The sequence below is a fragment of the Rutilus rutilus genome, assembly GCF_951802725.1.
Source record: "Rutilus rutilus genome assembly, chromosome: 1".
Lineage (NCBI taxonomy): Eukaryota > Metazoa > Chordata > Actinopteri > Cypriniformes > Leuciscidae > Rutilus > Rutilus rutilus.
The window spans coordinates 20,025,855-20,043,670 of record NC_140209.1 but is presented as its reverse complement, the minus strand read 5'-3'; the positions used below and the strand labels follow the sequence as shown (position 1 = coordinate 20,043,670).

The following is a 17,816-nucleotide window of genomic DNA, read 5'->3' as shown; positions in this document are numbered from 1 at the left end:
GCGTTGCCTCGTCGTGGGCCTGGTCTAGTGGGATATCTCTACAGGATATTTGTATGGCGGCAGGCTGGGCCTCGCCGTCTACATTTATCAGGTTTTATAACCTCGAGGTTCCCGCTTTGCAGGCTAAGCTGTTATCGGTGTAATTGAACACTGAGAATGCAAGCACAGTGCGTTACTACTATCTTACGGGCAGTTTTACGTAAGACCCATATTCCCACTTTAGTCAAGGGTGTCTTGTCTAAGTGATGTCTTATATTGCGTCTGCGGACGCAGCCACGTATCAGAACGGAGAGTTCCTCCTCTTGTTCTAGGACTCTATGTGAGTCCCTCTGGTGATTGTGCACTGTAAATCCTGGGTCCGCCTCCAGGTTTATGGTTGTTAATCCCTGCACGCACGGCGTCTTACATTGGGTTCCCGCAGCGTCTTAGCTAAGACGCAGTACGAGAGAACTCTCGTAAGAGAACGTACTCGGTTACTAACGTAACCTCGGTTCTCTCTAGTAGAGGGAACGAGTACTGCGTTCCTTGCCGTGCGTACGATTCACTTTGGTTCGCTTCTTCGTTGAAATAAATCAAGTGAGTCAGCCTTTTCGAGCTACCTTTATAGGGCGAGGCCACGCCCGCGTCGGCGGGAAGTGGCCTCATTGGTCTGATGTTGCATCAGCCTGCGCTCGATAGGCTTATGCATTTGCTAGTAGAACAGCCAATGAGCAAACGAGCCGTCTTGCCTATGGCTGCATACTGTTGCAAATGCGTTTTACAAATATTAAAATTAAGGATAATTTTTTGCTTCAATATTCGTGAAAAGAGACTTTTCCCGCAGCGTCTTAGCTAAGACGCAGTACTCGTTCCCTCTACTAGAGAGAACCGAGGTTACGTTAGTAACCGAGTACGTTTTTACACTATAAAAAGGGGCTGACAATAATAAATATTCTTATTATAAATAAAACTGCCTCGTTTTTGAGCTGTGCATTGCTATAGCTGAATAGTTAGACCTACTACACAACTGTATTTTAATATTGGTCATTATGGTGGTACTTGGAGAGCCAAATATTTTCTGAGGTGGTACATGGTGTAAAACGTTTGAGAACCACTGTATTAGAGGATATGATGTCCACCAAATAAGATGCATAACAATTTTCAACTTCATAGATCATACAGTTGCTGAATTATAATGTTTTTTGTTGTTGTAGCGCCCCCTATTGGCGGAATTTTACGACACTTGGTGTGTGTCATAGAGTGTACTGCTGTCTTTGTGTGTCAAGTTTCGTTAAGCTTGGTCATTGCGTTCAGCACTGCCTCACCATGAACTTATATCTTTGCAATGCTTTGACTAATCAGAGTTCTTTTGATAACTTTTTGGTAGCACTGTCCCTATCGAATGGGTGCTAATTTGGTGAAGATCAGACCAACTGCCTATTAGGAGTTTAAAAAATATATATATATATATTTTGGAAAATTTCAAAACTTTGGCTGAAATATTTTATAGTCACAAATGAAATGAAATACATGACCAAAAAATGAGATACATGACTAAAAGATTCAAGAAAAAAATATGTTTGTATCTAGCCCTTAATGTTCTGAAGTTATGATCCATTAGAAGGAAAAGAAGAAAGTCAGTAGCCTACAAACACATTAGGGTTCCAGCACTTTCAGTGCTTTGACCTCTACTGAATTAATACATATAAGCAGGTTAAACAGCATGAATGTTTCTCACCTGATTCATTTTGTCTCATGCGGTTGATCAGAATGTGGACATTGACATTAAACCACTGTTCTTTGCTCTTTCTGGACTGAGTGCCTTTTTCCCAGTAATCCTCCTGCATGTTCTCTTTCATCCAGGGCTGTGTGGGAATCTTTCTCTTTTCTTTACTATTGTAATAGTCGATCTGTCTGTCGTCTAGCAGACCCATAGCAGTGAATTCATAGATGCCCGGCAGATCCACAGGTTTGGACAAACCAGTGTAAATGTAATACAGCGAGTGTGTCTCTGTGATGAAGAGCAATAACATATGCATTAAATAACTATTCACTTAAGTGTAAATGTGATAAAAGTGGTATGTTTCTGAAGGATAGTCAGGATAGTTTCGAAACATTTCTGTTACAGAAATACACAAATACAATTAATCTTATAATATGTTAAGAAAATATATAAAGCCAGACCTGTAAGTCTTCGAGAGACATTATTAATCACAAATCTGAATCCTAACATAATCAAAAAAGATCCTACTGGATAAACTTCTTTATCCAGTATGATAAAGATAATATTCTTATAAGATAAGATCTGGATAAGATTCTTATTTTCATGTATTCACTAGAATCCGCTTAAACATAAACATGCTAACTTATTACAGGTTCAACAGGATTAAGTTGTCAAAACTTGCCTACATTTAATTATCTTACATTTCATATACAATGTTTGCATAAGTTTGTAATCAAATTTTAATTATGTCGTTACTAAGCCGTTTATGATCAGGAAGCACAAACGTGTTACTTTCACTTTGGTTCTCTGATAAATGCAGCAAAAGATCATCCTTTACCTGCTTGAATTGAAGGAAAAGTCCCATAAAGAAGAAAAACACAAAGCTGAGCAGAAACCTTCATTGCAACACTCATGTCCATGATTGAAACGCCTTGAAGGGTGGATTTTACTGATGTTTACATCGTTCCTTCGCCAACGTCTGGAGGAAATAATTGCCAACAGCAGAATTAAGTTTTTGCCAACAAGCAAATCGAACGATGACTTTAAGCAGAGCGAGTTTAGGCAGTCAGTGAATATCTTAATCGTGCACAGACTATAGAGTGGTGTATTACTTTTAAAATCAACAACAATGATGGACAGTTCAATGTTCAGTGAATAAATACATTTATGAAAAATATATTTACAATAAAAAAGACTTCCAGTTACATTTCGTTAGATGTTGGTTTTATTTAATGTTCTCAAAATTTTCACAAATCAGAGTTAGTGTATATTTGTCAGATACTCATTAGTGAAGATTTGCAGATTGTTTTCATCTTTCAAGAAAGCTGACATATCTGACAGAAGAGCTCTTTAGCAAATATTTACTAAATATTCAGTCCTCCACTGACCACTTTGTAAGACGTGAGATTTTCATAAGATGCACATATGTAAGATGTAAAATTAATGTAAACATACACTTGACGGCACTGCAGGTGCGCAAGGTGTTTTTGAATACGACTGAGGAAAAGATATATTCAAGCTTTTACATGCTTATTTTTTTCCTGTTGGTCTACACAAATGTTTTATTTGGATCGAGCTCAATTGGAACCATTGATGTGTTTACATAAAGGCTTTTCAGTCTGATTGAGACATCAATACAATTATTTGGGTACATGTAAACTAAAAAACACACTACCAACACATAGGCACCCAGCCAGCACAGCCATGTGGGGCCCAAATGGGTTTGACCTGGGCTATCTAACTGGGACCCAGCCAGTTTTGTCCTCGGTTTCCATGTTGGCCCCACATGGGTTTGCCCAGATGAAATGAACACTGCTTAGTATGCACAGTACAGGCTGTTTAATGTAACACTGAATCAGTGTTGGAGGTAATGAGATAATTAAGTGATTGAATAATGATTGTGCATTAATGATGAACACCTGCTGTTAACAAGCATAATCACTGAAGGAAAGAGAAACACAAGAACTACTTCCAGCCACTGCCTTGGATGAAATCAACTGAAGATAAAATACATTACATCTCTCAATATCTGATTAAACAACTCCACAAACAGCATTACCAGCTTCACTGATTAGTAACCAGACTGACTTTATTTCTGTCAGATGTCTACAGAAAAGAATTAAGAAGAGGTTTAGATGTTGATTACTTATTTGAAAGTAATAGTTTGATTTGATGTTACCATTGTGGCGATCCGTGTGTGCTTTAGTCAGGCTCCTGACTTTTTAACATTAGTTTTTCTCTGGCAGCTGTGTCTGTTTGTTATGGCGAGAACAGCAAGAGAAAATATGATCAGATGCTGTAAGCTGATTGATGATATGAATATGATCGTCATATAGTGGCTTAACTCATTGATTATTTGTGAGGTTCATACGGTAGTATGTTATTCATTTTGTTTTATTGTTGTGATTCTACAACAAGAGAATAATAGAATTTAATCAGAACGTCAAATTATTTTTAAAACTCCATTTACATATTTTGGGCTCCTCCTAATCTTACTCACACACAGACATCAAGAATCAACATATGAATCTCAACAATGGTGACATGCTTCATGCTGCAATGCATTCTGGGAGCCATGGATAAGTTTTGTATGATGCACTCAGAATGCATTGCAGCATGAAGCATGTCACCATTGTTGAGATTCATATGCTGATTCTTGATGTCTCTGTGCAAGTGGAATTTTCTGTAGTCCAACATATGTAAATGGTGTTTTAAAAATCATTTGATGTTCTGATTAAACTGTGCTGGATCTCTTGCTGTAGAATCACAACAATAAAACAAAATGAATAACATACTACCCGTATGAACCTCAAAAATAATCAATGAGTTAAGCCACTATATGACGATCATATTCATATCATCAATCAGCTTACAGCATCTGATCATATTTTCTCTTGCTGTTCTCGCCATAACAAACAGACACAGCTGCCAGAGAAAAACTAATGTTAAAAAGTCAGGAGCCTGACTAAAGCACACACTGATCGCCACAATGGTAACATCAAATCAAACTATTACTTTCAAAAAAGTAATCAACATCTAAACCTCTTCTTAATTCTTTAGTTAGATGTCTGACAGAAATAAAGTCAGTCTGGTTTGTAATAAGTGAAGCTGGTAATGCTGTTTGTGGAGTTGTTTAATCAGATCTTGAGAGATGTAATGTATTTTATCTTCAGTTGATTTCATCCAAGGCAGTGGCTGGAAGTAGTTCTTGTGTTTCTCTTTCCTTCAGTGATTCTGCTTGTTAACAGCAGGTGTTCATCATTAATGCACAATCATTATTCAATCACTTAATTATCTCATTACCTCCAACACTGATGAAGTGTTACATTTAACAGCCTGTACTGTGCATACTAAGCAGTGTTCATTTCATCTGGGCAAACCCATGTGGGGCCAACATGGAAACCGAGGACAAAACTGGCTGGGTCCCAGTTAGATAGCCCAGGTCAAACCCATTTGGGCCCCACATGGCTGTGCTGGCTGGGCAGTGTTACAATTATTTAAAGTAGAGCTTAAAAAGCATGTTAAACCAATTTCCACTGCATCTGCTTCTAGTGTGAAAGGGTGTAACTCCAATCTGTCAAAGCAGACTAGTCTGTTGTCCATCTATACAAATACAAAAAAAGATCAAAAGTTTAATTAAGAATTTCACAAGCAAATACATTTTTTATTACAATATCAGGTGATATTTCTGTCTTTCTGTGTACCTGCTTTAATTACCCAATTTTGCGATAATTGGTTCTTTGATGCTCTTGTGAGTCACAAGACAATCATATTCATCTTTTTCCTCCTCCTTGATCTCCACACTCTTCCTCAGCTGATAGGATCCATCATGGTTTGGTCTGATTCCTGAGGATTCAATATGAGGTTTACACGGAGATGTGTGATATTTCCTAAGGATCATCGTCACATCTTTGGGGTAGAAGCCGGTGGCCAGACAGGTCAGTTTCAGCTTGGTTTCATCAGTGGATTTCCTTGAAAACACATGAACCTTTGGAGGAGCTGAAAACACAGAAATCAGTTCATCAATCAGTTTAATCAGCTGCTGATCATCAACAAATACAAACACATTTACTCACAGCCGTTTCTGAACTCCTCGTCTCCATATTCTCTGAATTTGTTGAGCCAGTCCACACACTCTTTCTCCAGGTAGCCTCTGGTGTATTGGTTTAGGATCGGCACATTGTCCCACTTTCTCTTGGTTGGCAGAGCTGCGTGAACTGGGGCGACCCATTGAGACTCTTTATCATCAAAAGACAGGAAGTCCTCTCCATCATAGCCGTACTCAGAAACACCTTTGAGAAACCTCACTCTATCTCCCTGCTGCTCAAATTCACAACCGTGTCTCCACTGAAGAACATGCAGATCTGAAACATGAAGAATCAAAATGTTTGTAAGATGATAACAATAATAAAACTAGAACATAAGGTTAAACAGCATGAATGTTCCTCACCTGATGTATTGTGTCTCATGCGGTCCATCAGAATCTTCATATTGACATTAAACCACTGTTCTTTGCTCTTTCTGGACTGAGTGCCTTTTTCCCAGTAATCCTCCTGCATTTTCTCTTTCATCCAGGGCTGTGTGGGAATCTTTTTCTTTTCTTTACTATTGTAATAGTCGATCTGTCTGTCGTCTAGCAGACCCATACCAGTGAATTCATAGATGCCCGGCAGATCCAAAGGTTTGGACAATCCAGTGTAAATGTAATACAGCGAATGTTTCTCTGCAAGGAAGAAGGGGGGGGGGGGGGGGGGGGGGGGCTTTAATTATTTTAATTACATAAAATGTAATACAACGAATGTTTCCTTTGAAAATTCTGAGTGGCTAGTAACTTTGGAAACTTTGTACAGTATCTATACAGTATATGGCAACAGGTCTGTCTACTGCCACCTGTCCACATTCAGCCAGGCTGAATGTGGAGCCCAAGGGGAATGGCCTTAAAGACAGGAAGCCACAGTATCAGGGGGTGGCAGAGAGGGCAAACAGTCTTTTGACCGTGTGGTGTGCTCTATGGTGCCATGACGTGACAAGCCGTTTGCTACATTAATAGACTACTTTATTACACTACTTTAATTTAATTGTTTGTTTTATTTACTTCAAGATTATGTAACATTCTTCACCATTAACAATAAATGGTCATTGGACCGACTAAATTAACTTATACTCATCTTTACAACTGCACGAGTCAAGCTATATCCAGCTCAACCAACAGTAGTAGCAAATTGGGAAAATTGGGAACAAAGGTCAGATTAGAAAAAGCTACTACAGTAACTTTGATAACTGCATATTTACAATAAACAAGCCGCTCTTGTACAATGTAAAAGCCAACAAGTTAAGCTAACTCATTTCATTTAAGGAAACCGATTGCCTCAATTAAATTAAGTTTATAGAAACAATAGTTTTGAGTACTCTGAACTTATTTTAATCGAGTTCACTAAAACAATAATATTTCTTAATACACAATTAAATTTTACACTGCATTTAAATACTTTATATAGCTGAAACTTCACTTTATTGAGTAAAACAGTGAAATGATAAGGAGTGTAGGAGTGTAGTGTGGAGTGAGTGTAGATGATAACTAGGAAGTGAAGGAAAGGATTTCCGGTTTGAGCGAACGCTGGCGTGCCTGACTGCCGCTGTTCTCCGGTACATGTTTGTTGAGATCTGGACTTTGGACCTTTTTTTTTCTTCTTTGTTTCATGTTTTGATTGCTCTAACACGATGACCCATATTGTTTTGGATGATCCCTTTCAAGCTGGATTAACTGCCTAACGCAAGCTTTCGCCACTGTGCAACGGGCTCCTTTCCGTCTTCCGTGAGTAAGTTAACACTTTCTGTCGGTTTATCGGTGGCTGGTTCATACGTAAGTCTTGGCTGAGGTGGTCTTAGAAAGGGTTGCCTTTTTCATATACTTGCGCTGTGAAGTGGCTTAGTTGCTCGGTGTGCTGGCTAACGCGGTCTTTAAAATCTGGCTAGTTTTTTCAGCGAGTAACGTTATGCGCTGTAGGATGCTTTTTGCTCTGATGCTCGTCGTGGGTCTCTTGTCTGCTTTTACTGATTTTTGCCCGGTGTCCCAGGTCTCCTTGCTGCCTTCTGGCTTGTGGATTTATAATATGGCTTTTTTTTATTCGTCTCTGGATTTGTATCATTTAAACCCAAAAGCCCGGCCAAAACTGCCTACCAGACTCTACAATCACTGTGTTGCTCTTGGAATTGCTCGCCGGCCTCGCTATTGTTGTAAAGTTTTTCTTTCTTCAAAGCAGAACCAGGAGACTTTGGGGATCACGTTCAAACAAAGTTATTCTTTATTGAGGACTTTGCGTTGACACGGCTGCAGTTCTTACTCTCTCTTTGACATCAGAATCTCTTTCCCAAATAGCTAAACTTTCTAGGTTACTTCTGAGAGTTCTTTTAGCCCACGTAATATCTAGGAATGGCAAGGCTGTTCTGTACTCAGCTACAAGACCATCTGCCCAAATTCGGATTAGAGCTCCTTTGTCAGCTAACACACTTTTGGAATCATCCACTATTCCACTGTACGTTACAGCTACCTGACAGAACCTCTCTGTGTAGGCCTACTCACAAACAGTTTCACCCTTCTTTTGTACACAATTGGTAATTTTCGACCAATCGATTTTGGGTCCTAAGATATTCTTTAGGATTTTCAAAACACCTTCTCTCAAATCGCCTTTACTGACATGTTGCAGTTCGGAAGTAACAGCAGACTCAAACCTGTTGAATTCAGATTCAGTTAGAATTTGTGATATCAGCTGTGTAACTTCTGCCAACGACATGTCATAAAGACGCATTTTACTGATCAATGCTTTGCTAAATTCAGAAAAATTTCTTTGCACTGATGGCAAACTTTCAGCAATTCTCTCAATATCTTTCGGACCTAAAGATGTTTTGACTGCTTGTACCTGCAGTATGGGGGTTGCAAATGGAACTGTATCAACACCTTTTCCCTGAGGCTTTTGTCTAGCTACGCACACTTCAACTGCATTTACATCTGCATTGACATTGTCCTCTATACCAGGGGTTCCCAAACTTTTCCATGCCAAGGCCCCCCAAATACCACTAGGTTCTGGCCAAGGCCCCCCTTTTGCAGGATGTGTTATTGAACCCATCGACAATACTACGGCACGTGTAGAAATAAATAGATAAAACATCTAGGTGTACATCAGATTATGTGATGGTGTTTGATATCAGAAAGATTATAGAGATGCACCGATTACAATTTTCAAGGCAGATTCCGATTTTCATTGAGTTTGACCTGCCGATACAGATTTTAGCCGATTCTGATTTCATTTTTTCTAACCACTTTACAGCACACACAAATATTATATATATATATATATATATATATATATATATATATAATAAAACACCACTTTTACCCAAACTGATTAATAAAAACAAGTTTAAATGGATACATTTTCTATAAATATTTTTGTCTTAAGACAAAAATCCTACTCCAGTTCTTGTTCAAACACACTATACATGCAAATTATGTGCATTTTTGTTTAATTATGTTTATTTTGTCCATCAAAAGTGTGCCTTCACTTTAATTGAGCGTGAGCAGCGCAGCAAAAATAGACTCGGCGCCGAAACCCTCCGCTTCACTACTGTTCATGCGACTCACCTGCTTGACGCTCACGCGCTGCTCCTGCTCGCGGTGTGAATACACTCACTGAACATGCACGCCGGAAAAAATTTGCGCTGCTCACGCGACGCTCGCGGTCTGAAACGGCCGTAATTCACAAAGGTTTCCTACATGTGCGTTCTGTGTGCATGTGTGATGCTGATGTTGCGCGATGTTATTCATGCGGCGCCCGAGTGCATTTGAATCGCATAAGTCAGACTGAAAATCACGTGAAAAACGGCCAATTCTTGTCACTAGCCGATTAATCAGTTAATCTCTAAAAGATTAACATTAAAAGTATAATGTTCAGAAAGGCTATGCAACAAATTATTATAATGTTATTTCATAACAATATTCATATTAGCAAATATTTAATATTTAATATAAATATAAAAAAATTTCAACTTTTTTTTCCGCTTTTTTCCAACTTGCTGCGGCCGCCCTGGCGCCCCCTGGCGGCCCCCACTTTGAAAACCCCTGCTCTATACTATCAAAAGACTGTAAATCAGGATAGCTTTCATCTGACTGTTGGTCTACTAAATCACATTTTGTTGAGGCTTTGTTATGGCCCACGTTTGTCTTGAGACAGGACACCTGAGTCTGCAATTGTTTGATCTGATTGTTTAACGTAGCAATACAACGAGCTTGTTCTTGTGCAATGGATAAGCTAAATTCTCTGTGACAACAGATGATGGCTTTCACATCGTTCTTGCGAATACTTGCTCCTAGTACCTTCTTACAATCTTCAATTGACCAAACTTTGACTACATCAATGCCAAATTTCTTTGTTAAATTCAATCTGACTTCCTCAGTCACGATTGAGTCCATGTGCTCTGATAACAAGGACTTAAACTCATTGTCTGTCCATAACGGGCTAGCTAATCCACCTTTCTCCGTTGTGGAAATCAGCCTAGCATTCCTTCTAACCATTTTGTGACTTTCTGTTACCACAAACAAACACTAAAAAAAACTTCTCTCTACTGTCTTGCAAACAGAGGGTACAATCTTATTAGCACATGAGGCTAAATCTTCTCTAGCTTACAAAGGTACAAACAATATTAACATGTAACTGTTAATCTTCCCTGCCAACAACAGAGGATCAATTTCATCTCTAAAAGAAAACTTTTTAGAGGCTTATCTTTAGTTAACCAAACTCTACAGCTGTTTGTTAACTACTTCTCTGAACGGCGCAGAGGAAAACATTTGTACTGGTCTGCATTGGTTCTTTTAATGGAGTGAAACTCACCAAGTCTTTCATTTGTAGAGAAAGATTCCGTCTGGAAAAATTCAGTCTTTGAGATCTTTTTGGAACTAGAAGTTTTCAATCTGGAGCTTGAAGTTTCAAGATGCAGTCTGGAAAGTTCATTCTTTGTTGAGTTTCAGTTTCTCCATCCGGGTCGCAGGCACCATCTGTTGTAAAGTTTTTCTTTCTTCAAAGCAGAACCAGGAGACTTTGGGGATCACGTTCAAACAAAGTTATTCTTTATTGAGGACTTTGCGTTGACACGGCTGCAGTTCTTCCCAAATCTGTCTGACTAACTTATTTTTACATGGTTTCTTTATAGGCATTTCAGTGGGCTGTCCTTAAAAGTGCTGGTATAATCAACAAATGGTCACGAGACCGAAGACTATGTAACATTCACACACAGTTCAACTCTTAGTTGGAAGATCAAAGACTAACCAAACTCCTGACTATTACAATGTTTAGACAGCTGACTTACAGCTGACTTCTAATCAGTAAATTGATGCCATCATGTTCACTTTGAATGCCCAATACAGTGTAGTTCACCTTAGTGTTTCATGTGATATTATAAAGCAAGTAGGATCAGCAGATCTTAAACATATTCTTAAATTTGTATCCTTCACTAAATACACCGGGGTTCCCGTCGCAAACAGTGTGCAATAAACGCTTCTACAATCTCGGCTGATGGATGTACTATTCCCGTCGTTTGGTCTTCCTCTCGCCGACTGCATACTAAAACATGTCATGAGAATGGAAATGGGAACTTTGCGCATCTCCGTTGTCTGGAATATGTTTCATCAAGGGCTCCACTGGACACTACCACATCATCAACGACACTTAAAATGGCTCTAGTCAATGCCAGGTCATTGTCAAATAAAACCTTCATTTTAAATGACTTTTTTATTTCTCATGTACTTGACGTTTTATTTGTGACCGAAACATGGTTAAAAAATGGTGACCAGTCGTCTCTTAGTGAGCTATCCCTATCTGACTGTTCTTTCTATAACACCCCTAGGCCAAGTGGTCACGGTGGTGGCTTAGCCACGATCTTTAGAAACTCATTTAAATGCAGACTTATGCCTATAGATGCCTCTTCTAGTTTTGAGGCACAGCTCCTAAAAATTGAGCTAAATGGCCCCCTACTTTGTGTTTTAGTGTATAGACCTCCCAAAGTCAATACAAACTTTATTCACGAGTTTTCTGAGTTTCTGTCAAATCAAGTGTCTCGCTGTGACAGGCTGCTGGTATTGGGGGATTTCAACATCCATGTCTGCTGCCCATCTAAACCGATGGTTAAAAACTTTCTGAACCTTATGGACTCACTTAATTTTGTACAGTCTGTCTCCAGGCCGACACATATTTTAGGCCATACACTGGACCTTGTTTTGTCTCGTGGTTTCTCTGAACAAGTCTGTGAAGTACTTGATACTGGCATTTCTGATCATTTTCCTGTGGTGTTTGAGCCTGTTATTTCATATACTCAGCCTATCCTCTCTCGTCCTGTACAGTATTCTCGTGTTTTTCATGCAACTACTGCTCTCGAGTTCTCTGAATCTTATTCCAAACTACTTTCAAACTCCAATGCTTATCTGTCACCTTGTATGGATACTGAAAAACTGGTTGAAACTTTCAAATCTGTCTGTTGTACTGCTCTAAACACAGTTGCTCCACTTAAGCGCAAGAAGTGTAAGGTCTTTAATCCTCAGCCCTGGTTAAATGCATCTACTCGTACTCTCAGACAAGAGTGCAGGAGGGCCGAGCGCAGGTGGAAAAGGGATGGGCTTCAAGTGTCCTACCAAATTTTGAAAGATTGCTTAACAGTCTATCAACACTCTGTTAGTGAGGAAAAATCCAAATATTTCTCAAACCTGATTGCAAAAAATGCCAATAGGCCAAAAGTTCTGTTCAAAACCATACATTCGGTTCTTAATCCTGTGGTTTGTTCAGTTTCTGATGTGAATCTTGAGATGTGCACACAATTTTCTGAATTTTTTGTTCAGAAAATACAGGAAATTAGATTACGCCTCTCTCCTCTTGACATAGATCACTCTGAACTGGTCCTTACATCCAGTCGTTTTACAAACTTTCAACCAGTGTCTTCATCTCAATTACTTAACATTATCTCTCAGATGAAATTCACATTCTGTCAATCAGATGTATTGCCTGGACGTCTGTTTAGAGAAGTTTTAGACACAATCTGCCCCATCCTCTTAGCTATAATAAATAGCTCTTTAATAAACGGGGTTTTCCCAGAAAGTTTTAAACATGCTATCGTACAGCCCCTGTTGAAAGGACATCACCTTGACCACACCGTGCATAACAACTAGCGGGCTATCTCTAAACTACCTTTTATTTCAAAGATTTTGGAAAAAGCTGCACTGTTACAGTTTACCTTTTATCTGAACACTTTTAATATTTTAGACCCATTTCAATCTGGTTTTAGAGTGCTGCATACACTGTCAGAAATAGGGGTACAGCAGGAGTCCATTTCTGTCCCCCAAGGTACATATATGTACCTTTTGAGGTTCAAAAAGGTACATATATGTCCCCAAGCATTAAAAGGTACATACCGTTTCTTTTAAAGGTTAAGGTACAATATCAAAAGACAGCCTCTGCTAAGTATTTTTTTTTTAAGGTTTTAATGATACCTTAATCATTTAAGGTAGATTTTAACTTATCACTATATTTGAGTAGCCTTGAAATAAAAGAAATAAAAGTTTTGTTAGTCAATTTACTGATATTAAATCATTATAACACAGCAAAAACTCCAGTGTTAAATGAACTCTCCTGGGAGTTTATTTGCCTCCAGACTCAAGAGTGTTAAAGTGTTAAAATATGAGTGTTAAATTAACAATCAAGATTGTTAAAGTTAATGAGCTAATTAAGTGATTAATTGAGTGATGATTGACCATTATTGAAGACACCTGATGTTAACAAGCAGAATCACTGAAGGAGAAAATATATTTATTTAAACACCGTTATGGAGATCAGTGTTTGCTTTAGTTGGGCTCTTGACCCTTAAACTGTTAACATTAGATTTTGTTTGGCTGTTGTATCTGAATTATAACAGCTAGATGAACAAAGAGAAAGCTTGATCAGGTGGTGTTGATTATGTTTTTTACATAATTTGACCTGAATCACTGAACTCATTTAAAGTCTAATCTCTGATTTAAATGTATATTGTAGATTACAGCATAACATCCAGAATTTTTTTAATAATCTAAAGGTTTTCTTAAAAGTTGTTCTGATAAAACAAATCTTTCTTTTAGGCACACACAGACATCAAGAATCAGTGTATGCATCTCAACAATGGTGACAGAATATTCAATTAGGGAAAGGAAATTAGTAAGACAATTCAGATCATAATTTATTCATACCGCAATGCATGATGGGAGCCATGAATGAGTTTTGATTGGTGGCACCCAGAATGCACTGCAACATGCTTTATTATTGTCACCATTGTTGAGATTCACAGGCTGATTATTGATGTCAGTGTTGCTTCATAAAGCAATTTTCAAAGTTTTTTGATCAACTTTTACACTCTCAGAAAATAAAGTACATAATTGTACCTTTAGGGGTACAATTGCTTGTCACTGGGGCTGTACCCTCAAGGGTACAATATTGTACATATTTGTACCCTTGTGATTTGTACCTTAAGAGACGTCTTGTACCTGTGGTGACAATTTTGTACCTTTATTTAACATTAGAAAAATGGAACCTTCAAAAATGGTACAAAATTGGCTTTGACAGGGTACAATCGTTGACTATAATGATATATATATATTACACACGCTGAATTAAAATCAGAATTTATTAAATCCTTTTCATTTTCACATTTTCCAACATTTCATTTTAAATTCAATGTCTAACTGTGACATATAAATTTTTATCATCTGAGTAAGTGTCATTTGCCTGAAAGTCCACTTCATCTCCTTTCATCTCGACGCCGGTTACTTCTATGCCTGCTTCTGATATTTTCTGAAGGACCTCCTCGGTTGAAAGCCCTGTAAGAACCATGAGTAACCGTGCTAAGACTTCTTCTCTACCGATGGCCAGAAGAAAGAAAGACCGCAAACTGGACGTTCTTTTAAATTGAGATTCAAGCAGCCAATCAGGGCTGGCTCTACACTGAGTCAGCACTGCTAAAGGTTACAAATGACATTCTATTGTCTCTCGATTCTGGGTCTTCCGTTATCCTGATACTTTTAGATCTGAGTGCTGCATTTGATACCATTGATCATAATATTCTACTGAGACGACTGGAGTATATTGTTGGAGTAGAGGGCCTTGCTCTACAGTGGTTCGCCTCATATTTGCAGGGGAGGACCTTCTCTGTAAATATCAGGTCATTTACTTCACCCTCTGCGTCGATCCATTGTGGCGTTCCACAGGGATCCATTCTTGGCCCCTTTTTGTTTTCCCTCTACATGTTACCTTTAGGCTCAATATTCAAGAAATATAACATAAATTAAAGCTGCAAGCAGCGATGAAAGGGCCCTCGCACCCGTGCCATCAACACTCGGTGGCTTTAGGAAGACAGAGCATGGTTGGGAAATGTACATTTAAGGAGGTATATATAGTAAGAGTATGTCAAAGTCAGTTACAAAATGTTTTGTATAATGGTGATAATAGCATGCTTCATGACTCAGCTAAGTGTTGCTAGCATGTTTAGTCTGTTTCTAGCATGCTTAGTACACAATAATTATGTGGTTAGTACTTCATTACTGTGTTAACCATGTCAGTTTCTGTTGCCAGTAGGTGGCGTTATGACTATAACTGAATATGAGCATGGATGTGTGTTCAGGACAGAACTCTTATCAAACGTGTGAAGTTTGGTGCAAATTGGAAATTGCCTTCTTGAGTAACAACAAAGTCATGTTTCATTGAATTAGCATTCTTTAGCACTTAGCTAAGCATTGTTAGCATGTTTTAACATGTTTCTAGCATGTTTAGAACTCAATGGCATTTTTAACCATTGAACGTCTAGAACGGCATCAACGTGTTAAACATGTCACTTCCTGTTGCCAGCAGGTGGCGCTATTACTATAACTGAATATTCTCATGTAGATGTGTTCAGGCCATGACTCTTATCAAACGTGTGAAGTTTGGGGCAGATTGGACATTCCATGCCTGTGTTACAGCAAATTCCAATTTAATTGCAGCAATAGCATGCTTTAGCACTTAGCTAAGTGTTTGCTAGCATGTTTTAACATGTTTCTAGTATGTTGTTAGCATGTTTAGCACTTGCTGGCACTTTTTTTATATGTTTTTATATGTCCACAACAGTTTTTAACATGTCACTTCCTGTTGCCAGCAGGTGGCACTATGACTGTAACTGAATATGAGCATGGTCATGTGTTCAGGACAGAACGCTTATCAAAAGTGTGAAGTTTGGCGCAGATTGGACATTGCCTTCTTGAGTAACAACAACATCCTGTTTCAGTGAATTAGCATTCTTTAGCACTTAGCTAAGCATTGTTAGCATGTTTTAACATGTTTCTAGCATGTTTAGAACTCAATGGCATTTTTAACATGTTGCTAAAACGGCATCAACGTGTTAAACATGTCACTTCCTGTTGCCAGTAGGTGGCGCTATTACTATAAATGAACATTCTCATGTAGATGTATTCAGGCCATGACTCTTATCAAAAGTGTGAAGTTTGGGGCAGATTGGACATTCCATGCCTGGGTTACAGCAAATTCCTATTTAATTGCAATAATAGCATGCTTTAGCACTTAGCTAAGAGTTTGCTAGCATGTTTTAGCATGTCTCTAGTATGTTGGTAGGATGTTTAGCACCTACTGGCATTTTTTTATATGTTATTAGGAGTCAAGAACAGTGTTAAACGTCACTTCCTGTTGCCAGCAGGTGGCGCTATGACTGTAACTGAATATGAGCATGGTCATGTGTTCAGGACAGACCTCTTATCAAACGTGTGAAGTTTGGGGCAGATTGGACATTCCATGCCTGAGTTACAGCAACTTCCTGTTTCATGGCGAAACATCGAAATTTGTCAGGCCGCCGAGGACCCGCCCTTTGACGAAAACTCAAGATCTTCGCAATTTAACGTCACAAAGGCCTTAAGATTACACTCACCAAATTTGAAGATGATCAGATTAAAACTGTAGGAGGAGTTCGTTAAAGTACGAGGCCTGAAAATGGCAAAAACTGCACAAAAATCTGAGAGGAAGTTCAAAATGGCTGACTTCCTGTTGTGTTTAGGGCTATGCTCCAAGAGACTTTTTTGTAGGTATTAGGTCATTACATGTATTTACCGAATTTCGTGCACGTACGTGGAACGTTGCGGGAGGCGCACTCCGTTGAACTTTTATAGGTGGCGCTATCGAGCCATTTTGCCCCGCCCAATTCTGAAACCTATATCAGATGTAAATTTTCGCAACCATGTCAGTTTCTGTTGCCAGTAGGTGGCGTTATGACTATAACTGAATATGAGCATGGATGTGTGTTCAGGACAGAACTCTTATCAAACGTGTGAAGTTTGGTGCAAATTGGAAATTGCCTTCTTGAGTAACAACAAAGTCATGTTTCATTGAATTAGCATTCTTTAGCACTTAGCTAAGCATTGTTAGCATGTTTTAACATGTTTCTAGCATGTTTAGAACTCAATGGCATTTTTAACCATTGAACGTCTAGAACGGCATCAACGTGTTAAACATGTCACTTCCTGTTGCCAGCAGGTGGCGCTATTACTATAACTGAATATTCTCATGTAGATGTGTTCAGGCCATGACTCTTATCAAACGTGTGAAGTTTGGGGCAGATTGGACATTCCATGCCTGTGTTACAGCAAATTCCAATTTAATTGCAGCAATAGCATGCTTTAGCACTTAGCTAAGTGTTTGCTAGCATGTTTTAACATGTTTCTAGTATGTTGTTAGCATGTTTAGCACTTGCTGGCACTTTTTTTATATGTTTTTATATGTCCACAACAGTTTTTAACATGTCACTTCCTGTTGCCAGCAGGTGGCACTATGACTGTAACTGAATATGAGCATGGTCATGTGTTCAGGACAGAACGCTTATGAAAAGTGTGAAGTTTGGCGCAGATTGGACATTGCCTTCTTGAGTAACAACAACATCCTGTTTCAGTGAATTAGCATTCTTTAGCACTTAGCTAAGCATTGTTAGCATGTTTTAACATGTTTCTAGCATGTTTAGAACTCAATGGCATTTTTAACATGTTGCTAAAACGGCATCAACGTGTTAA

General features: G+C 38.6%; 1 protein-coding gene across 18 annotated transcripts in view; it reads right to left on the bottom strand.

Annotated features, from left to right (window-relative positions):
* LOC311291627 (uncharacterized protein) overlaps nucleotides 1-17,816 on the bottom strand; it is a 106,542-nt gene that overhangs the window by 24,391 nt on the left and 64,335 nt on the right. For 13 of the 18 annotated variants that reach the window (XR_014627584.1, XM_084410766.1, XM_084410768.1 and 10 more), the window contains one exon: nucleotides 1,718-1,990. Coding sequence is in view for 16 of the 18 variants with exons in the window: in XM_084410766.1 (XP_084266892.1) it covers nucleotides 1,718-1,990 (273 nt within the window). In the remaining 2 variants the exon portion in view is untranslated. Of the gene's footprint in view, nucleotides 1-1,717; nucleotides 1,991-3,371; nucleotides 3,391-5,186; nucleotides 5,306-5,406; nucleotides 5,702-5,778; nucleotides 6,067-6,152; nucleotides 6,426-17,816 lie in introns of those variants that run through there. The other 5 variants (XM_084410765.1, XM_084410764.1, XM_084410777.1 and 2 more) reach the window with 2 other exon arrangements.